Genomic DNA, 24,847 nt, shown 5'->3' with positions numbered 1-24,847 from the left:
TATTAGGCTGTCAAAAAAGTCCTGCGGTATTTTTTATGAATTTTCATTTGTTCATAAAATTAGTTACAAAATCATCTGTTTTAAGTCAAATATACGCCGTTTTGTTCGATGACTTGTTCCCAACGAGATGCCAACTTCATAATACCCCTGTTATAGAAGCTCGCTTCCTTATTGGCAAAAAACTCGGATAGCCAATTTTCACAGGCCTCTTTTGTGGCTAACTTCTGACTACCTAGCTCGTTCGCCATGGTTAATAAACAGGTGGTAGTCACTTGGTGCAAGGTCCGGACTATACGGCGGATGCAAAAGAACCTCCCATCCGAGCTCCCGGATGGGAGCAGCTCATAATAGATTATTCCTTGACAATCCCAGAACCTTCCTGGCCGTTAATGAGGGCTTGGCCACCGTCTGAGCCGCTTCAGCGGGCTTCGACCACGACCGTTTGCGCTTCACGTTGTCGTAAGTGACCCACTTTTCATCGCCAGTCACCATCCGCTTCAGAAACGGGTCGATTTTGTTGCGATTCAGCAGCGATTCACATGCGTCGATACGGTCAAAGATGTTTTTTTGCGTCAACGTGTGTGGCACCCATACATCGAGCTTCTTTGTGAATCCAAGCTTCTTCAAATGGTTAATAACGGTTTGATGACTTATCCCCAGCTCTTGGCCGATGCTCCGGCTGCAACTATGCCGGTTTTCTCGGCTAATTCAGCAATTTTGTCGCAATTTTCGACGACAGGCCTTCCGGAGCGTGGCGCATCTTCGACGACCTCTACACCAGAACGAAAACGTTGAAACCATCGTTGTGCGGTGGAAATGGAAACTGTATCGGGTCCATGAACTGCACAAATTTTATTGGCAGCTTGAGATGTATTTTTGCCTTTGTCATAGTAGTAATGTAAATATGTCGGATTTTCTCTTTATTTTGCTCCATATTTGCGACACTATAACTCACTAACGACTTAACCAAACAAAACACTGTCAAGGACTATATTATAGCGCGCAAAAATACCTTTCCAACAAGCTATAGTATGACTCGATACAATGAATACAACTAGAACTACGCGCTTACAACGACACCTCGCGGAAATACCGCAGGACTTTTTTGACAGCCTAATATTTATACAGGGTTTTCCAACTTTAAATTCCGAAAGTAAATTGAAATAAAACACACTTAGAATTCGAATTTCGATGAAACTTTTATTTCAAATTAAAGTTTGGTTTATGCCATTATGTGTGAAATACAACATCATTCAAATGTCCACCTAGGGCTTCCTCGCACACCTTGATTCGGAACAGGTAATTTTCGATGACTTTTCGGAACATATGGGGCGGTATCTCGGTCATAACTTCACGAATGTTGTCTTTCAATTGTTCAAGAGTTTGCGGAGAGTTGGCATAGACACGGTCTTTCGCATAACCCCACAAAAAAAAGCCTAGCGGGTTCAAATCGCATGATCTGGACGGCCAATTGGCATCACCAAAACGCGAAATTATGCGTTCCTCAAATTTTGATCGCAATATGGCCATGTTCGGTCGTGTTGTGTGGCACGTGGCGCCGTCCTGCTGAAACCACATGTCATCCGCATCCATATCTTCAATTTGTGGTAAAAAAAACGGGTAACATGCGGCCATAGCGCTCACCATTCACAGTTACCGTCTCGCCGTTCTCATTTTCAAAGAAATACGGCCCGATGACTCCACCAGACCATAATGCGCACCTAACAGTGACTTTTGGCGGATGCAATGGCCTCTCAACAATCACGTGTGGATTTTCTGAGCCCCATATACGGAAATTTTGGGTGTTCACATAGCCACCGAGCTCGAAATGGGCCTCATCGCTGAAGAAAATTTGATGCGAAAATTCAGCATTTTGCTGCTGTTGTTCGTTCACCCAATCGACGTATGCCCGACGCATTCCATGGTCACCACGCTCTAATTTTTGTACCAGTTGGACTTTATATGGATGTAGGTGCAAGTCCAAATGCAAAATTCGCCACAATGATGTGTTTAACAAGCCCAATTGCTGAGCACGCCGTGGAATCGAAACATTCGGGTCATCCTCCACACTGGCAGCAACAGCAGCAATATTTTCGGCCGAACGCACATTACGATGATGCACAGGTTTCACAATATCCGCTACGGATCCAGTTTGTTCGAATTTACGCACTACATTAGCGATTGTGTGTTCTGTAGGCCGTCCATGACGACCAAAATCCGTCCGTAATTCTTGAAAAACATATGCCGGTTTTTCTTCATTTTTATAGTATAATTCAACAAAATTAACACGTTGTGCGATGCTAAAACGATCCATATTGTAAAATAGCAGACATTCAACTAACGATATGACGCTTTGGTTGACAGCTATGTCAAACGGTTGTCAGCGCAGGGCTGTATACTTTCGGAAGCCCGAAATTGAAAACCCTGTACTATCCATTATATTATTATTAGTTTATCTATCTTTAAACAATAATACAAAAAATGAACGAAAAAAATAATGATGAAGTGAGGGTGTTAAAAAAAGTTATGCCATGGCATACACGATTCCAGCCATTTTCGTTTTATGAAACAAAAAAAATCGAACAGATTCTGAATTAGTATAGATGCCGCTATCGCATGAACCTCGGACAAGTCAACAACATGTGTTTCGACAAAATGGCAGCCATTTGAAGAGAAAAATGCTATTCAAAAATTTTTTTTACGTTTCCCTTTTTTATAAATAGTAACAATGAAAAAATATGATTTTTGATTGGTTCATGCGATAGAGTGATGCATACAAATTTTAGGTTTAGTAGAACTTGAGATATCGTGTACATCAGTTTGCTCGTTTCGTTATGTTAGTTGTTATGGCCGTACTTGATTGGATACCGCATTACTAAAATGGCTATGACTCGGTAAATAATGGGATTTTCGAAAAGTCATTTCTAAGATATGTTCTTGAATGCCTAAACTTCAGAAAAACAAAGAAAAAAAATTTATTTTTTTTTCAAATTTCTAGACTAGAATCCTGGCTTAAATGCAGTGTTAAAATAAAAGAAATTACATTTTCATGGTTGACAATTCAAAATAATTCAATGTTTAGTAAGGTTTAGTTGTGTACTGTGTGATTGAAGAATTTCATACTGCTTCACTTTCTTTCATTAACTTTTTTATTTATCAAAGAGATTTTTCTTCTTGGATGGCACTAACGTTCCCACTGGAACTATGGCCTTCTCAACGTAGGTATTACTTGCGTCATTTTTATTAGTAGTACTTAGTTGAGATTTCTTTGCCGGATAAAACGCCTTGAATGTATTCTGGAATGGCAAGTTCTAGAATACGCGTGACCACAGTGAAAGCCGGAAGAAATTTCTTTGACGGAAAATCCCCTGGCCAGAACGGGAATCGAACTCGAACCCCCGGCATGATAACGTGGGACGCTAACCACTCGACCACGGGAGCACAACCAAAGAGATTTTTAGAGATTTTAACTTCTCATCCAATTGGATTCAATCCAGAATTTTGAGATGGTGGTCCAGCACTTTTATGATTATTTATGATTAATTTTAACATTTTTACATGCCAATTCCAGCAAGATCGATTCAGTAGGTTCTTAGAAAAACGTGCCACCAGTTTTAAAGAGATCATTTAAGCATAACAGCATAATAATTATTATATTGGCCGAAAAAAATAATAATATATCTTCGAATATACTTTAACCAATCACCAAAATGTCCGAAAACACAACTTTAATTAAAAAATCCGGAAAAAAATCCCAAGAATCCGTTATTATCCCATAGGGTCCACGTTAATACCTGCAATGAATTCCACGGTTACAACTTCAGCGTAGAACATTCCATCATGTTTCACAGTTTCAAGCATATATGTTTTTTTTAATAACGCCGTCAGTTCTATTTGAGACGAGACCTGCCAATAGAGTGGTCGATTTCGGACCAATTATCTGTTAAACATGCTTTTGACGAATTTCGACTATTATTAGGTGTACCGGTAAGTTTCTTCGGTTTTACAACAGATGGCGTAACTTGATTATTATTCCAGTGAATCAAATTTCCAGACATTCGTTGGAAAGCTACTGTAATAGCGCGTCTTTTTCAGTATAAGTCAAAAAGTTGAAGCGTAAACAACATAGTTTTTTTTCAACTTCGGATATGTTGAATTTCGTACCAACGAGAGTGTTTTTGCGGGGAGTGTTACTTCATTACTTCAATATGAAGAAAAAAGCTCCCGAAAGTCATCTCATTTCGGTGGATGTTTATGGTGACTTGCTCCAACTGAACGAATGTGTCAGACGTGGTTTGCACGGTTTAAAAGTGGTAATTCAGACTTGGAAGACGATGAACGTTATGGGCCGCCAAAAAAGTTTGAAGATGAGGAATTGGAGGCTTTACCCGATCAAGATCCATCACAAACGCAACAAGAACCTGCAGATACACTTGGAGCAGCTCAGCAAACCATATTCGATCGTTTAAATGGGAATGATCCGAAAGATAGGACATTGGGTGCCGTTTGAATTGAAGCCACGTGCGAACAACAATTTTTACTGGCGATGAAAAGTGGCTCCATTACGGCAATCCTAAACGTCGGGAAACGTATGGATACCCCGGCCATGCATCAACATCGACGGTCGCGTGGAATATTCACAGCCAGAAGGTTATGCTGTATATTTGGTGGGACCAGCTGCGTGTGGTGTACTAGAAGCTGCTAATACCGAAGGAAATCATTACAGGGGACTTCTACCGACGACAATTGATGCGTTTGAGCCGTGCACTGAAGGAGAAACGGCCACAATACGAGCAAAGACACGATTAAGTTATTTTGCAGCACGACAATGCTCGGTCGCATGTCACGAAGACGGTCAAAACATACTTGGAAACGCTGAAATGAGAGGTCCTATCCCACCCGTCGTATTCGTCAGATATTGCTCCGTCCGATTACTACCTTTTTCGATCGATGCAACATGGCCTGGTTGACAAGCACTTCTTCAATTTTGATGAACTTGGAAATTGGATCGATTCGTGGTTAGCCGACAAACCGGATTATTCCCGCAAATATATGCGTGAATTGCCAGAAAGATGGAAAAAAGTTGTGATTTTCGATGGGCAATACTTTGAATATTAAATTTGTAACCATTTTTGTGGAATAAAGCATTAATTTTTGAAAAAAAAAACGGAGAAACTTACCGGTACTCCAATTATAATTTTAAAAAAATCATTCATCTAATTTTCATTCATTCAATTCAACTTTTAAAAATATTTTTTTCTCAGTGTAATTTGTTTAAAAATACTACATTTCATTCTTATAGTTTTAAAGTTTATAGCTTATAGTTTTTCAGTTAGAAATTCTTGTAAAAAATAAGAAAAAAAAACTTTGGCCCTTTTAAAAAGTAGTCTAATTCTGTTTTAGAGATCTCAAGTATGAAAAGTTGCCTAAATAGTCGTTTCTTATCACCCACAAAGTTTCACTGCAAACTGAGATGGCACTGACAATTGCCAGCCGAGTTGGCATGAATTTCGTCATATGTCCATTTTGCAATGTATGGACGATTTGCAGCCAAGTGTTTTGACTTTCATAAAAAAAAAACTATTCAGCTAAAGCCATGGAATGACCACTTTGAGAAAATCGAATTTTAGTTTTGAAATGCGTTTTTTTTTCAATCACCAAAAGTTAATTAACAAACACATTTTATAGAAGTTACAGTTTTTGAGTTATATAGATTTAAAAAACAAAAGGGAAAAATTTGTTATTAGAAAAACTTTTTTTTCCTTATCTATGACCATTTTGTATATATATATGGGCGTATTTGTAGCTGAGTAGATTGCCTTTAATTTTTCATTCATGTGCTTTCATCTCAACATCCACAATGTTTGAATGAATTCCAAAAGGGTACTTCCAACTTCGAGACGAGAATTTTTTTTTCTTATCAATTTTACATGGTTGCCAATGATGCTTAAAATATACTTCTATTTCATTTACTTACGGTACATCCTCTCAAACCTGTGCTAATGACAAAAACTACATAATAACGAAAAAGTGCGATAATGGCTCAACGACTGGTTTGGCTTAAAAACAAAAAAATGTTTTGACGTGGCATTGGTGGTATCATGGTGAAATAAGAACATATTGAAATAAATTACAAGAATATTAATCAAATTATCGGTATCGAATATGTAACACATTTTCTATGTGTTGTGAAAAAAATTGCAAGGGGCTGTGTCTAGGATACAACCGCATTTTCGACGTAGAACTACGATTTCTCTCTACTGATATTATTTTAGAATGCATCGAAATTTTTGCAATAACTTTGTTTTTGTTTAGTTAGTTTATTTTTGCCACACAACATTTTTATACATAGAAAAGTTCGTTCCAGCTGAAAATCCATTATAGTCATTGTCGCTCCCCAAACTCGTGATACGAGGCTCAATGGCTTCAATGCGAATTTACCTTCTCGCCCCAAAAACAAAAATCTCAACATACCCTTATTCCATTCAACAACTATCAACTTTGGGGGTCTTCGTAGCCACTTGGTTACGCATTCGCTTACTAAGCGATCGATCGTGAGTTCAAACTCAGGACCCTCAATTGACCATCTTTGTGTTGTTATAGAATAACTACGTCCACGTAACCATCATCAGCTATGGAGATCGATCCACGGTGGAACAAAGATCGATTCATCCATACAACTGCTCTGCTCTGCAAGAAACATCGGGCTGCTGTTCTATAAATAACCCAACAATGATCAATATCAGCTGTCTCCGCTGTCCGGTCTGCTGAACAATGGAAGAACAGTTAGAATACCCTTACGCCTAAATGGCTACTACAGTGTAATTTACCATAATGTAATGGAACAGAAAATCTAACGCCTAAATGGCTACTACTTCTACTGTGTAATTTACAATTTATAGAGACATAAATATATGTACATGTACACGATAAAAACCTGGCTCTGTTACAGATAAAATGCTAATGAGCCTGATAAATAAATAAATGGGATAAAAAAAAAACTATCAACTTTTGTACAGAATATTTGCACTGAGTTGCGCGAGTAGAAATATTTCCTATCGATTGATGCAAATATCTCTACGAACTATCGAGAAATGACGAAGCCTAAATCGCAGTAGTTCTTCTCTCCTCTCTCATTACCCGTACAATGAACGCTACATTTGATTCGTGTATCACGTACAGCGTTGCCAATGTTCCAGTTTAAACTGGATTCTTCCAGTTTTTTTCCACGATCCAGTCATCCAGTTCAACCCTAAAATCTTCCAGTTTTCTGGAATATCGTCCAGTTTTATCCAGTTTTTCATATGTGTGACCTAGTTTTATCCATTTTATGTAAAATAAATTAACAATTATAAATATTATCTTTCCCTCCCTCTTCCTATTCCTTATGTAATTTTATTTTCTGACATTTATCCTTGGATCGATCTCTGTCGAGGTTATAATTCGGTTCTTTCCATTTTGTTCAATCCGTCGGTGTTTTGTCGAAAATTCCAAAACGAAGAGCTTTCCTGAATGGTGGAAACTTATCAAACTACTTTAAAAATAGGGTACCACTCAATTTTTAATTTTATTCAACAGCCTAGATTTAGCATCAGATGTTATAGATCCTCCAAAACATTCTGAAGTTCAGAAGGTCAAAGAGTGAATAGTTTCCATTGACTTTGATTGATATGAATATAAAACCCAAGTAACCTTGCTTCCGTTTACAACAAATGGATATTAGTTTCTCATAGTCACTCAAAGGAATTTTAGTTCTAAATATAATTGATTTAATCAATGCAAACAAACTCCCCTAAATAGCTAATGCATATTTTGCATAAAATGCATGTGAACTATAGTGTATATTTTGCAAGAGCTAGAGGAAATATTTAAGGGTCCCTCATCTTGATCTTGATACCGAAATTTGGTTTGTGCAAGCCTAATATAAGATGTAAATTAGCAATGAATAACACCAAAAATAATTGGGAGAAATAGCTTCTCAATACCAAAATTTGATAATGTCAATACAAAAGTAATGCTTGAGCAACATTATTTGTGGTTATTTGAGTATTGAAATAACACTATGAGATGTTGTTTATGGTATTTTTTGATATTTTACCTCGTATCTCATGCTGATCCGTACCTTTTTGAGGTATCAAACTATACGCAGTTTTGCTACGCTCTTCTTACAGCGATTTCATGGATTTTATGAAGCGATAAATACGAAACTCTTCAAGTTTTGCCCAAATAAAACCATCCCTCAAATATTGTTTCACAGTAATTACAGTTACAGTTTTATGAACTAAATACAAATACTACACGAAGCATTCTATTTATCTAGCATTGAAATTGGTAAAAAATGATTTTAGATAAATCATTGCCGGTCTTCTTAAAATAAAAATGTTTTACAGGATCCTGTTTTCTTCCAGTTTTGTTAAGAGCAATCTTCCAGTTTTTTCAAAAATATTATTGGCAACCCTGATCACGTATACGTCAGCATCTTTCGTATTCGTTTCGTAGAATCGTCGAAAGCTATCAACGCTTTTCGTTTATTTGTACTTTACGTACTTTACGATTAAACTGCGCTGCTAGCTCGCACCAGGCTTCCTCTTTCCCACTCAGAACACTTCTACTCCTATATTCCGCTTGAGGTGGGATCGAACCCCCGAACAAGCGAGAGTAAGGTTTTCCTATTGGAATTTGAAAGCATACTTCCATGAGAGATACATTGTATCTAAATAAGTAAACGCATTGTATGTCCATATTTCAAAATTTAGGATACTCTAGCAAATCTGCAATGTCACGGAATAGAGGGCTTCCTCTTCTACAAGGGTGTGTAGTGAATGTAAACGAAATTGCTATTTCGCAATACAGTGGTAGACATTCGTTTAGCCGCACTTGAAAAAAAAAACTTGAAACACTTACAAAACAACTAGGAATGTTCTTTTTATTGGGATACTTAATTGCTGTAGTGGTAGTATATTTAAATCAATTTCATTGAAAGGACGTACGTTTTTTGAAAAAATACTTGGGAATGTTCAATTTACAAGATAAATATTAGATGTGCAACGTAAGAAGTTGGTCAGATTAGTGATTTACGTAGAATTTAAAGGAATGGCGAAAGGTGTTCTATTGACGGAAGAGGGGCGGAAAACAAAACGGAAATAATAAAAATTGGTTGATCTGAGAATTCCTTTAAATAATGCTAGAAATATGGGATATAACGACCAACAAATGGGAACACCAAAGTTACTTTGCGTCTTAAAGATCGAATAAGACACGAAGCAACCAGGAAATGATGTCCTGCTCATACATTAAGGCAGAATCGGTTGTTCCAGTAACGAAGAGGCATATTGCGCGCATCTTGAATGAGTCACCAAGCATCATGTGGATGAAACCTCAAGGGAAGCCGTAACTGACCGCCACCCATAAGCAGAACCATCTCATTTTCGCCCGGCAAAACATGGAATGAAACTAGAATGGAGAAATGTTGTATTTTCCGGTGAAAAAGGTTCAATTTGGATGGTCCGGACTGTTACAGTTGCTATTGGTACAATTTAAGTCAACGGCATGTCGTGAGATCGAAGCGAAACTTTGGGGGCGGAAGTTTGACAGTGTTGGGAGTCGTTTCCTATCACAGCAAGTTTCTCATTTGCTTCATTTTCACCTCAATGAACTCCGAAAAGTATCTTCAATTACTGGAGGACGTTTTGATTGGCCATATTGGGAATAACGCTACTGAGGATGTCGTTTTTTCAGCAGGAATATGCATAGATCCACGTTTCCAAGCAATCGAAGGCATGGTTTGCCGAAAAGGACATTCCGCTTCTTGAATGACCTGCTTGCAGTCGATTGCAATCCCATAGAGAACCTATGGAGAATCTTGGCCGAGATGGTCTATACAAACGGATGACAATTTGACAACATTTCCAGTCTGTCTGACTCGATACCAAATCGAGTTTTCAAAGTGATCCGAAATGGAGGTGGACATACTAGTTATTAGCTACCGATTGGACTCGAAATTTGCCGCACAAATTTTCTTTTATTGAAATTTTAGGATGCGGCTGAACGAATGTCCATCCTGATTCCACATATTTGAATTCCTTAGAAAACAAAAAGAGAATTTTTACTTTTTTTTAGAATGAATTCGATGAAAATAAACAATAATAGTCTTTTATGGACAAAACTGTACAAAGAATTGACTTATTTTTAAAAATATTGAGGAAAAATAGGGTGCGGCTAAACGAATGTCTACCACTGTGTATTCAATTCATTCCTTTCTTGTATCGAGCTGCGCGAGTATATGTGTGTGAATTCAGCATAAGGAACGAATGATGTTCGCTCGTTGTGATGTGCTTGTTAGTTCGCTCGCGACTGTGATTCCAAATCGCGAATGGCTTATTTATACCAAATAAGTTGAAAACAGGCAGTAATGTATGAATGTGAATGTATTAGCTACTCGTTATTGACGGCACGGGAAGGTAAGCACACAAATCGGCAGAACAAATGTATGGGAAAATGGGAATGCTTCCAGTTTTCATTAACCGTTTAGAGATTAGGGAATTGTAATTTATAGAATATCAAACAAATCTCAGAGAATTTTCTATTTGATTGGTATGCGAATCATCAGAATTCTTTCGCAGTGCAAATAGTTATTAACTTTAACTTTATTTCATAAAAACGTGACCTGTTTGGCACCCTTCCTGAAAGACGTAGTTCTACGTCTAAATTTTATACGCAAAGTGTGTCTGATTATGATTTCATATTATAATGATCAAATTATAGCTGAAATTCTCGGATATGTACAGCTTAATACGGGTCAAGACTATGTGTATCCAAATTCTATCAGAGAATATTTGGAGGTGCATTATAGTCCTCTCGCTTGGGAATATTGAACGAAGACTGAAAACATGTTAACTTTGAAAAATCATAGCTTAAAAAAGAAAAGAAAATCCTCTCTGATTTTCAGATATGTTATGTAAAAAAAGCTCAGCTTTCAAGAAAAACGATAAAATCATGTCATGTTAACCAAAAAACCAAATTCAATCAAAAATTACGAAAACAAAATCCAAATGTTTTGTAGGTGTAATATTTTTCCAAAAAAAGACCAGCTAATTGATGGACCTGATCACGAACGTCACTTCACGATGAAAACGAAATGAATCGTATGCAATGTGTATCCAATTCATTTCGTTTTCATCGTGAAATGACATTCGTGATTAGGCCCGATATGTCGATCATCCGAATCGGTTCAATAGTTCAAAAGTTATGATTTTTTGAAAGAAGTAGTTATGGAAAAGGTGCTCCCGTGGCCGAGTGGTTAGCGTCCCACACTATCATGCCGGGGGTTCGGGTTCGATTCCCGTTCTGGCCGGGGGATTTTTCGTCAATGAAAATTTTTCCGGCTTGCACTGTGGTCACGCGTATTCTAGAGCTTGCCACTCCAGAGTACATTTAAGGCGTGTTATTCGGCATAGAAATCTCAAACAAGTATTACTAATAAAAATGACGCAAGTAATGCTACGTTGAGAAGGCAAAAGTTCCACTAGAACGTTAGTGCCATCCAAGAAGAAGAAGAAGTTTATGGAAAAAAATGGGAAAGTTGATTTTTTGAACCACTCTAAAATGGAAATAGGCACCCTAATGAAAAAAATAAAAACTACGGCTCTCATATTTTGTGATAAGGAACAAAACTACCCATTTTCACTTAAATATGACGTTAACGTTAACTTTATTTCATAAAAACGTGACCTGTTTTCTGATTTGGCACCCTTAATGAAAGACGTAGTCCTGCGTCAAAAAGTCTGCAGTCTGCGAGTGCTCTTACTGAAAGACGTAGTCTAAAGTTAAAAATCCGGCTCCATATGCATACACCGGGTATATCTCTTTGAATGTGAATACTTTTCACCAACACATGATCAACTGTCTACCGTTCAAATGCAAAGCCTGTGGGATTTGCTTCAAATCTGTGTACCGTTTATGACGATAGAACTGGATAGAAATTATTGGCTGACGATCTATCAGAATAGGCAGCAATATCAAATGACGGACGATTTCCCGTTGCAAGCATTTGCAAGCTAAGAAATTAGCTCAAGAAATTAGTAACTAGATATCCTAACCTAGAGGGATTATTTGTGGGTATGAAACAGAGAAGCAAAGTTGTCCATTTGGTGTTATCAGGAAAGTGTTGTTACTAATGATGTTACTAACGAAAACTAATGTGTTTGGAGAGAGCTTCAAGCTTTTTTTCAACAAGACAATAACAGATTTGTCGTTTGCGAATGTCGTGAAAACACACTTAAACACACAACTGGGAATTGATACATCACCAGCCATATTCACCAGACATATTTTATCCAGGATGCCACCTATTATCACGTCCGATGTAGTCTTATTACGCGCGAGAGCGATTTATTGTTGCCTTCTCAGATTTCCAACAGATAACCCACCACTGTAACGATTGGAGTTCTATAAAGAATATGCGCGATTAATAACGGAATATATCGCCGGTTTTGTTGGTTTTAAAAGAGTACTTTCAGTTACCTTTTCAGATTTCCCATAGATAAATCTCCGTCGTCGCGGTAGGAGTTCGAAAATGAATACGCGCGATTAATAACGGAATATATAACCGGTCTTCTTGAATTCAAAAGAGTTCTCTCGCTTATCTTTTCAGGTTTCCCACGGTTAGATCTCCGCCGTCGCGATTGTAGTTTGATAAAGAATACGCGTGAATAACAAAGGAATATGTCGCCGGTTCGATTGGTTTTGGAACAGTTCTCTAGGAGGAGTTGGATTCCTATTGAAAAGTACGTGCTATAAATAATAGAAAATATAGCCGGTTCAATTAATTTTACAGGTGTTTCATCTCAAATTACCTAAAGATAGTCTCTGCCGCGTTTTGTTACACATCAGATCTTCGGAATTTCATTTCGTCGAGCGATCGATAGTTTGCGTAATCACATCACTTACCTCAGTGAATCCTGATCCATACGTCTCCTCACTAACAAATATCCCTTGCATGATAATCGCAAGGGAACCATGCTATAGAGGTAACCCTCCTAGCGCGCTAATATCATACTGATATTCCTTTCATTCCACAGGGTACTGTAAGGACGTGGTCGGCTCGAATCACCGAAACTTACACAATGAGAATGGTTTGCTACTCCCAAGCGTCATTCAGTGTGTCCTTTGTGCAATGTCGCTAGTTCAGGTCAATCACGAAGAGTAACTACGAAATGTACAGGCTACCCAAGCTCATGCTCATAATCCGTAAAAAGATAAAGAATTAGTTTTCTCCCCCTCCCCTCTCTTAAAGCCTGTCCACGTTAAATTTCACTTTTCTTTCAGTGTAGTTTATGAAATATTTCACTAATCAATGAAATATTCCACTTACATGACAGCTGAAACCCTCCTCTTTATTTCGATGTCCTACATGTTTACATTCTTCTTCAGTTTGTTAAAATGGCGTCGAATCAAGTGGAAGTACGCAAACGACGAGAAGCAGTCTAAATTCCCCAAAAAGTACTTGGTTTGGCAGGCCATATGCAGTTGGGACTGAAAATCCAAATCTTTCGTCTCTTCCGGCACTATCAACAAAGTTTGATAGGCACCAGAAGCGGTTGCTACCATTCAAATGAAGCCACGACTCTCCAGCGTTGATTGGCCAGATTTGGCCTCTTGTCACTATGCGAAATTCATCCTGGAATGGTATAATGCACATGAGGTCAAATATGTGCCAAAAACAGCAAATTCACCGAACTGTACAGAACTTCGCCCAGTGGAAAAGTACTGGGCTCTGATTAAGCGAAAACTATTCGAAACTAAGAAGAAAGCGAATGGCATTAATGATTTCAAGAGGAGATGGAAAAGCGCTGCCACCAGCATATCTGAGGATACTGTACGGAACCCTAATGGCAGATGTTCCCAAGAAAGTTCGTGAATTTTACAGACAGCGTAATTAACATCGAAGTAAGCTTTCCTTGTTTTAGATATAAGTCTATTTAACTGAAATAAACAATCAATTGTGTTGTATTACGTGAATTTTTGTTTTACTGGCATCATCTTGGTGTCCGAAATTTAACGTGGACAGGCTTTAAGTGATTGGCTTGAGCGCCACCTCTTTCGAGGACCAATTGCCACATGCGTTGCCCTGCTGGAGGCCTGTCACAAGGGCCTAAATTGAGTCCTTTTATAAGGTTTAGAGAACGATCGAGCTGTCAGAGACTAGCAGAGGACGAGCCAAAACACGTGCAAGCAAAGCAGCTAATGAAAATTAACCGATGGCCGAGCTTGTCTGTATAAGTAAGAGACATGAGTACCAACATACGTTATTGGGGAATAGTTGATTGATTTGCCAACAACGTATAATGTTACAAAAAATAACTTTATTCTATTGTGGTTGATTATTGTGGGTTATTGAATTTCGAGAAATTTTTCAAATGTGTCTTCTGGATGCGTCACATTTAAATACATTAAAATGAAGAAACTGTGGTGACGAATTGGTTAAAGAATTGAAGAGTAAACAGTGTTTATTACGGAGATTTTTCCATGCAGATACAAAATAAATTTCTTCCAAATTTTCAACGAATAATATTTTCTCAGCAATATTTAGAATCAATCTAGGGAGTTGCGCATTCGCTTTATGAACGAACGATCATGAGTTCAAAACTCATGGCCCTCAAATGACCATCTTTGTGTTGTTATAGAATCACTACGTCCCCGCAACGGAGATCGATCCACGGTCGAATGGAGATCGATTCATCCACACAAGCTTTGCTTGAAACTGCTGCTCTGCTCTGCAAGAAACATCGGACTGTTGTGCTATTAATAACATAACACTGATCATATCAACTGTCTCCACTGTCTAGTGGTCTAACAATGGAAGAACAGAAAGAATAGTCTTGCGCCTAAACGGCTAAAACATGTAACATAACATGTTAACATACATTAAGTATACATACACATGTTAACATGATTAAAATCCGGCTCTGTTACAGCTAAAATGATAATGAGCCTAAATAAATAAACAAATAGGATAAAAAAATAGAATCAATCTAATAGGAAGAACTGAAACTTCTAAAACCCGGTCCGATACAATCTCATTTCTTTCCATGTAATCGACTTGACAATAGAAAGATGCAATATTCTTAAAAATATTATTCCACCCAAAACCAGATAAAAGTTTTCTTAGAATGAATGGAAAAATTAAACGCAGACTCCATGTCAGATTCTTGCTACTAAATTGATCTCTTAAAGGAATATAAATTCGAAAACATATATATCTATCAACAGATTATCAATTTGCAGTATCTGTGCACTTTTATGTGGATTAGCTTGTTAGAAGCATGAGATTTCAGTTTCACAGAACATGGAATGCCTCCGTAAAACCGAAACATCACGCTCATTCAAGTCATCTGGAGTTGCACAGGCGATATCACGAGTACTCCTCTGACGAATTCGTCCGCACACGTTCGATTGCAGTGCGATAGCAATGCGGAAAAAAAACGTTAGAGTATCGTTATGGACAACTACGGAAACACTCTACATCTTGTTCTTTGTTCTGTTCTACTTCCAGGTTATCGACACTACAGACGCTGTCACGTGTTGTACTGATTCTTCTCGGGTTCATTATCTGCCTGGAGCACGTGGCTGGCGATGGATGCGTTAGAACGAAGGGCGATCGCCACCGAACCATCATGGAGCGCTATCGGAACTCTCCCAACTGGAACGGTATTCTGACGGAAGATTTGCTTCATCCGGACAACCAGACCGAAATCGACCTATCCAAACAAGGCTTTAGTGAAGTTCACTGGCATCTTAGCAGCGTTGTCGGTGATGGGTACGAAGTGTACGAGCTAGATATGTCCTACAACAACCTCGACGCTCTGAATGAGTTAACTTTTCTGAAGTTTTTCTCGTTGGAAATGTTGAATTTATCCTACAATCGATTAACGGTTATAAACAACCTAACATTCGGTTCACTCATCAGAATGATGGATTTGGATTTGTCGTTCAATTTTATTCACACCATTGAAAAGGAAGCATTTAACCGGCTGTATGGATTGGAAACATTGAATCTGCGAGAGAACTGTTTGATAACGTTGAACGATCATCAATTCCACTTCAATGATCACTTGTCCTCATTGCTGCTCGATCACAATCAGATGTCTTTCCTACCGTCAAAGCTTTTCGATTCCCTATCTATGGTGGAGGAACTATTCGAGGTGGACCTTTCATTCAACAGCTTCAGGCGGATGCCGTATATAGAGGTGAAAGAAATTGGTCTGTTGAAGATTGATAACAATCAGATTAATATTCTATCCGTCAATCAAACATACAACGTTAGATCGTTGGTAGCACACCACAACGACATACAAGACGCTGATTTATTCCAATTTAGCTCAGCCGACCACGTTGATCTGTCCCACAACAGGTTGGATAACATCGTAGGACTTCATGAGATGATTCAGCTCGAATACCTTGATTTGTCATCCAACAATGTGTCCAAGTTCGACTACAATCTCAAATATTCGATCCGCAATATCCCATCCCTGGTGACGCTGCGTCTGCAGAATTGTAGCCTAACGGAACAGAACATGGAAGGACTCCTGTCCTCGGAATCAATATTGAACATAGATCTGTCGCAGAACGGCTTCGTGCGTTTGAATATCAGTCACCTTTCGAGTATGAGATCGTTACAGTACATGAGTTTGAATTTCAACTATCTGCAGGAGCTGATCGATTTCGAACACATGGCTAGTCGTTTCCCATATCTGGAAATGATTTCACTATCCTTCAATCGCTGGAACTGTTCGTACTTCGACAAAGTAATAGCTTACCTCAACCAGACCCAAATCCGAACCACAACCGATCCCCGAGACTGCTTCATCAACGGTACGCACGTCGCCGATTCGGATGTATACGACGGGTTCGAGCCAGAGTATACACTCAATCAAGTTAAGAGGGACATGAACGTCGTCAAAAACCTCGGCCGTAGCATGACGTACTTCATGTATGCGCTGTATTTCAACATGCGTGGACTGAGCAATCACACCCAGTTCTTGCTGTTGCAAAACGATCGAAAGATGCAAGCCATGCACCAGGAAATAGGACATCTGGTGGGAATGGTCGGATTTTTGGTGACAATGTTCTGTGCCGTGCTGGTGCTTGCGATGGTTTACGGACTGCACGCCCTGTACAAAAAGTGGCGAATAAATCGTTCCGTCAAAGTAGTTACGTACAATAAGCGGAACAACGAGTTTAGCAATGGCGTTTCGGTGGCTGAGGTTATTCACGATAACAACGTGTAGAAAGGTGATTCGTCCACTCAGTGTAGGGTGCCATAGCTGTACCAAATGCAAGAAAAAAGATAATTGTAGATAGATTGTTTTACCTTTTGTGTGATTCGTAACCATTGATTGCAGTTTGTGATGCTGGAAAGCGTACATCTGGGCGATTCTCGTACTGCTTGAAAAGGTGCTGCAGTATTTCGATTCCATGATGGAATGTTTTTTATATGAACAACTTTATGACAAATTTATTAAATAAGCATATATACGAATAATGGCTGTAAATAACATTATTGTACACACATTCGATAATAAGGCATTGCGAGTACGACATTGTTTTAAAAGTATAATAGGATACATGTTGTGAAATAAAATAATTACATTGATGCAACTGTTTGAAGCAACTTGTTCTCAATTGATTATTACATTTTGGAAACAAAAGATCCCTCAATAAATACATTATACAGGATGCACACCACTTCCGGAAGGAGTCACGCATTTAGGCGTCCTGCACAGACTACGTAATGCATGGAGAGCCCGAGGGGTGGAGTGCATGCGATTCGGCACAGGGGTCGTGCTGTACCAAACAAAAATAGTACACAAATAGCGTGCCATTGCTCTCTAAAATAATTCACGCTCAATTTTTCAATAGGACCTCTCTGTTTTGATTGATTCTCTTTATTGACTTTCTTTTTAGATTACAATCAGATCGTCGAACACATCAGGAAATACTTTTACCGCTAAGTAATTAACGATAGAGAATGTCGATGAAGGGAATTGATCAAAACAGATAGGTCGTATTGAAAAGTTAGGTGTCGATTGTTCAACCCTTTCCCGTACAACATCGAGTCTCACTCGTGGGTAGGGTTAATGATCTTGGTTTGTCCAATTTAGCGTGTTTTCACGCAACTAGTAAATGCAAATCGATTTTTCTTCATGAAAATCACATATAATCAATACGAGTTTGGGTTTGTTGAAAAGCCCCTAGTGTCTAGTTGCTAAGGCGTTAAAATTATTCAAATTTTTATGTTTTTCAACGATTTTCTTCAAAGAGAAATTATGATCATTGTTTGTCCACCTCTGAAACACAGCTCGGTGGGAACAAAAATATCCCCGACTTACATGTATATTAGGCTGTCAAAAAAGTCCTGCGGTATTTTTTTTGAATTTTCATTTGTTCATAAAATTAGTTACAATCATCTGTTTTAAGTCAAATATGCGCCGTTTTGTTCGATGACTTGTTCCCAACGAGATGCCAACTTCATAATACCCCTGTTATAGAAGCTCGCTTCCTTATTGGCAAAAAACTCGGATAGCCAATTTTCACAGGCCTCTTTTGTGGCTAACTTCTGACTACCTAGCTCGTTCGCCATGGACAAAAACAGGTGGTAGTCACTTGGTGCAAGGTCCGGACCAGTGATCCGAAAAACACTTACACATGTCCACGCGATGTGAACATTCCATGTTTTTGTTTGAATACGAACATGATTTTCGCTAGTATTGAATGTCTATCCCAAACACGAACAATGATTCACATACATAAACATGTGAAAACAAACACGATGTTCATAATTCAAGAACATTATGTACAAACATATCACCCGATGTCGCAGTATTCATTGCTTTCGTTTCGTTTCTTTTCATACACGGAAAGAAATTATTCATCCCAAAACATTTCTTCGTAGAATACTTTTTCACAGAAACGAACTTGAAATTTAGTTCGCATTACAAAAGTTGCTTGAACCAAGAGGCTATGAGTTCATGCACATTTTGCAAGTCTGATTAAATAATCCTTGGTTTCGTGCAAAGAAAACATTCTCTGAATAGAAAGAAGCTTTCTAAGAGAATTTTTTTTGCGTGCATGTCGGCAATTGAAGTCTGGGGAACCGACTGCACAGCGGGCGACGTCGTACAAATGCTGACCAAAAAAATAAATACCCAAAAGTTAGTATTATATGCAACCTTCAGCGGCACACAGCAGAACCAGCAGAGAAATTTCAGCGACTAAAACACACCATTAATTTCTCGATGTTATCACAAACTGAATGAAGGAAAAAACTAAAAGCTACACTTACACTATACTACATATGCTATGTGTGCATGCGATTGCATCATCCTTTCTTCTCCTCTTCTTCGCTCGTTTTATAGCTCGGGTCGAGAACAAGCAGTATTAGCCTTTTGTAAACATTCAAAGATCCAGTCAAAATCGTTGCTCCCGTGGTCGAGTGGTTACCGTAACGCCTAACATGTCACTGCTGAATAATTATGGTACTTTATATTCGATTAAAATTATAGAAGTATTGTAATCAAAATTTGTCGTGGGTAACTAAACGTCTCCGCCACGCTCTATCTAATTTTAGTACTTGTTCAAATAGCTAATAATAGCGAATGTTACATGAATTCAATATATAAACTGATGCGTGCACTAAATAATTTTATCAATTGTGAAAAACTCTGATATCAATCAACGTTTATTTTGTTCAGAACAGATAGAGGTTTATTTTATTTGCCCAATATTTTAAACGAAGCACCCATTGTCATGATAGGAAAGCAATTTTTGCATGTCAACATACCAACACACCACGCGTTGAGTGGTGGTGGTGTGGTGTCCGATTCGCTTCTTCTACTCTACGCACTGCCGGTGCTTGGGGTGAAAATACAAGAGAAACTGAACATCATGTTCGAACATCATGTGAAACATTAGGATTAAACATCGTATGTCCAAACTTACTACGAATACAAACATGTCACATTTTCAAACATAGGTACGAAAAAATCATGTTTGTATTACACACAAAACACACAAAACTGCGAACAGCAGCGTGGACATGTTTATCCCGGACGCAGTGTTTTTTGTGAAACATGGAAGACTGGTCCGGACTATACGGCGGATGCAAAAGAACCTCCCATCCGAGCTCCCGGAGCTTCTGGCGCGTCACCAAAGAAGTGTGTGGCCTGGCGTTGTCCTGATGGAAGACAATGCGGCCTCTGTTTATCAAAGATGGCCTCTTCTTCATGAGTGCTACCTTCAAGCGGTCCAGTTGTTGGCAGTACAGGTCCGAATTGAGCGTTTGGCCATAGGGAAGCAGCTCATAATAGATTATTCCTTGACAATCCCACCAAACACACAGCAGAACCTTCCTGGCCGTTAATGAGGGCTTGGCCACCATCTGAGCCGCTTCAGCGGGCTTCGACCACGACCGTTTGCGCTTCACGTTGTCGTAAGTGACCCACTTTTCATCGCCAGTCACCATCCGCTTCAGAAACGGGTCGATTTTGTTGCGATTCAGCAGCGATTCACATGCGTCGATACGGTCAAAGATGTTTTTTTGCGTCAACGTGTGTGGCACCCATACATCGAGCTTCTCTGTGAATCCAAGCTTCTTCAAATGGTTAATAACGGTTTGATGACTTATCCCCAGCTCTTGGCCGATGCTACGGCTGCAACTATGCCGGTCTTTCTCGGCTAATTCAGCGATTTTGTCGCAATTTTCGACGACAGGCCTTCCGGAGCGTGACGCATCTTCGACGACCTCTACACCAGAACGAAAACGTTGAAACCATCGTTGTGCCGTGGAAATGGAAACTGTGTCGGGTCCATAAACTGCACAAATTTTATTGGCAGCTTGAGATGCATTTTTGCCTTTGTCATAGTGGTGCTGTAAAATATGTCGGATTTTCTCTTTATTTTGCTCCATATTTGCGACACTATAACTCACGAACGACTTAACCAAACAAAACACTGTCAAGGTTATAGTCACTGTTATAGCGCGCAAAAATACCTTTCCAACAAGCTATAGTATGACTCGATACAATGAATACAACTAGAACTACGCGCGTACAACGACACCTCGCGGAAATACCGCAGGACTTTTTTGACAGCCTAATATTTGCAAAGCGAATTCCCACAGGCACATTGATTTAGAAGTCTGTGTTGGGGAAACAGTAAATCGGGCCAATTGAAATTTGGCAGTTAGGTCGTTTATATAACGCTCGAAATTTTACAGTTCTTCAATTATGCATCTCATGAAAAATAACATTTTATTAATTGTGATATCAATCTTTCCGATTTGTTAAGAAATGTTATTACGAGTTATACGCATTCGAAATACGGTAAGGTTAGCAAACAAATAGGCAGAACAAATGTATGGGAAAAAAGGGAAGTTCTTCCAGTTTTCATCAATTTAAAGCGAATTGTAATGTAATTGTAATGTATATATCAAACGAATCTTCCGATTCGATTGGTATGCAAATCATGAGAATTCGTTTACAGTAAAAATAGTTATTAACGTTACCTTTATTTCATAAAAACGTGACCTGTTTTCTGATTTGGGACCCTTCCTGAAAGACGTAGTTCTACGTCAAAAAATTATCATAGTTTGTCCGGTTTTAGAAATCACCATTTTTAAATAAAAAAAATATAGGAGGTTGTGTCCAAGATACGACCGCATTGTTGACGTAGAACTACACTGTTATTTTATATAAGTCGCTTGTTCATACCTTCGGATATTATTCTATAATGTTGTGAAATTTAAGAAACAACTGCTTAGTAGAATAATCTCTGAAATGAATTTTTCATTGTAGAATCAGTTGACGATAATTGATTGATGATTCATTCATGCCCTCGCATAACAATATACTAGCTGATCGTATGTCGCAATTTATTTCATACCTCGAACGCTATTCCGGTGGCCTTTTTCGCAATTGAAATAGACTCGATTATATACATGTTGCACCAGCACCATTATTCCACATCTCATAATAACATCAATATATTTTTGGCACCGCATGGAAACAACAACAATGACAACACTTGCAAGTATCAAATATCATGCTACATGTTATTTAGTATTGCCTCAAAGGAATCGCAGTTCTAGGCATCGTTCGTACAACGTAAACCAAGCGCCAAACAAGCGTTCGCCATAGCATGCATACAGAGCCATACATTGGTGGCTTGAAACTACCAGGAATATAAATACTTCGTTAATAACGTTAATAACAACCTTTTCGAGTAGTAGCAGTGGCAATGCTTCATTATGGTCAATATTAGCGCAAATGCAATCCTAGTTGAAGGCTGTTTTGCGACTGGCACGCGACCCCAATAACTTATAACATTCCAGTAAGACTTTCAAGATGCTTGGTATTCCCCAAATATTTTTTTGGCGCACAACCTTAACGCTTGCTTCGCCATAACGTCAGTTTTATGCATTGATGCATTCTCAAAAGCACCAACGAAACCGTTATGATGACGGAAAACAAACTATGTTAACTGCTTGGAAAAAAGACTGAATTATGCCACACAGCTTGTATTCTGCTGTAACACCCATCAATGCGAATTCGCTGATGAGTTTGTCAAGAGCGACCGCCTTCACCACCAGCGGGGGGAGCTTGATTTTGGTTGGCTCGGTTCAGTGCGAGCGCTTTTCACTGCACCAACATTGCGTGCATCATTAGATGACGCTTGCCTCGGAATTTTATTGCCCTTGGCAATGCGTTCGTTTTTTGCAGGGCTCGAGCCTGCATTCCTCTTCTTCTTACTCATCACACACTACGCGAAGCGTCCAATTTATTACGCGGAAAAAAACACACGATACGAATAACGCGAAAAACAGAAAAACAGAAACAGAAAAACCAAACGACGATATCCAAGTTGGATTACCACTGGTGGGGTCCAATCTTAGATCGAAGCGCAGCGAAAGCAAAGTGAACTGGATTGCTCAACAGTCCGATGCCGAATGAAAGTTTGTCTCAGCGAGATCCACTGTTATACTCTAGGCAAGTATTCCCCTTCATTCTTCTACTTTTCCTTTGCTCACGGAGACTTTGAATCCTACGATTTCCCCTCCGTTGGTCGTCGATAAGTTGCTCGTTATTGACAGCTCTGTTTGGGAAAGCACACAAATGGATAGAACAAATGTATGGAAAAATGGAAACGCTTAGTTTTCATGAATTTTAACCATTTACAAACCAAGGGATTCTAATGTTTGGCACATTAAACAAATCTTACGGAATTTCCGATTCCTTTAGTATGTAAATCGCCAAAATCCGTTCGCGGCAAAAATAGTTATTAACGTTAACTTTATTTCATAAAAACGTGACCTGTTTTCTGATTTGGCACCCTTAATGAAAGACGTAGTTCTACGTCAAAAAATCGATTTTTCAAGTAGATATTGCATTTTTCAATGTTTGAGTTTACTGTCATCATATTAATCCATTCATAATTTAGGCTTTCTTTAGAATATTGCCTTTTCTTGGGCATTTTAAAAGTGTCCACCTCAACACATTCAACACAGAGAAACTTTATTTCTGCTATGCGCAAATGACACGATAAACATTATCAGTGTATCGGACAACTCATGACCAGAAATGAGGTCATCTAACTGCGTTAATTACGTGGTTTAGCTATGTAAATCTAATAAAAATGGTGTACACCCATGATGTTCACAGTATTTGTAAGTGTTAAAACCCAGAAAAGGTCTGAATACGTGCGAAATAATCATCTGGTGATTGATTGAAAGTTACCTCAAATGAGGGGCGCATTGACATCAATAGAAGCTGGATTTTACAATCCTTTAAAACATGTGAATCCGTAAAAATATACTATAAAACTAATGTAATTCATGAAAGAGACAATTTTATTTATATTTTTTGAAACATTCGAATACCTGATTTGACACAGGTGCGCTGAATTAGAGCATTCAAAAAATTGGACAAACCATGATCATATTTTCGACTGGACAAACCAAAATCATTTACCTTATCAGCAGGCTAGTGAAATCACTTGATGTGTGATGTATGAAATAATACAGGAAGGGATTAATACTCATGTACAGATGTGAGCAGAGATGCCAACCTTCCTGATTTTTCAGGATTTCCCAGACTTTTTGGAACACTCCCTGATATCCTGACAAACACTCAATTTTGCCTGATTTTACTTAAATGATCCAGATTTTTCCTGATTTTTGTATCTTTTGCTCACTCAAAACAATATTATCCGTGAAAGATATTCTGGGATCTTTGACAAAGTTTCTCCAGTTGGGCATGAGAACTGTCATAAAAGTTCTCAAACATTATGAGAATATATAATATGTAGTCCAGGGCAAACCACTAGAATTAATTAACGTGATAGGCGTCGTGTTCGATCAGGGCAATGTCAAACTTCATGTCTTCTCGAAAACATGACAAATTATTGTTCAGTCTGATTTTCTGGTACTATCCCACCAGAAAATCTAACCGGATATTGCACCTTCAGATTATTATATGTTCAGGCCCCTGCAATGTACTTTCAAGAGACAAAGCTTCGAATCTATGGACAACATAAAAATACCTAGAACAATTTTCGACATTTTTTGGTAGGACAACATTTTTAAGCTGCCTGAAAGATGGCGAAAAATTGTGGACTTTAGAGACAACCCAATATGAACAATCTTGATTTCTTCCTGATTTTCATTTTTACCCTCCCTGATTTTTGAAAATTATAGTTGGCAACCCTGGATGTGAGTGTTGAGTATTTTATTAGAGTCATGTCGGAAGAAAATCTAAATACCAAATAATAAAGCCAAAATAGTCGAATTAAAAAA

At 38.5% G+C, this 24,847-nt stretch overlaps 1 protein-coding gene across 2 annotated transcripts in view; it reads left to right on the top strand.

The window, feature by feature from the left end:
* The window catches only part of LOC129777437 (toll-like receptor 6), a 30,662-nt gene extending 12,995 nt beyond the window's left edge, over window positions 1-17,667 (top strand). Inside the window, exons 2-3 of one of the 2 annotated variants that reach the window (XM_055783696.1) lie at window positions 12,653-12,785; window positions 15,554-17,667. In XM_055783696.1, coding sequence (XP_055639671.1) covers window positions 12,724-12,785; window positions 15,554-17,288 — 1,797 coding nt within the window. In that variant the 5' untranslated portion in view covers window positions 12,653-12,723 and the 3' untranslated portion in view covers window positions 17,289-17,667. The remainder of the gene's footprint in view (window positions 1-12,652; window positions 12,786-15,553) is intronic. The other variant, XM_055783697.1, reaches the window with a different exon arrangement.
* Window positions 17,668-24,847: the final 7,180 nt, after the last annotated feature.

Source organism: Toxorhynchites rutilus, chromosome 3 (genome assembly GCF_029784135.1).
Source record: "Toxorhynchites rutilus septentrionalis strain SRP chromosome 3, ASM2978413v1, whole genome shotgun sequence".
Classification (NCBI taxonomy): Eukaryota; Metazoa; Arthropoda; class Insecta; order Diptera; family Culicidae; genus Toxorhynchites; species Toxorhynchites rutilus.
This window is presented reverse-complemented; position numbering and strand designations above follow the sequence as displayed.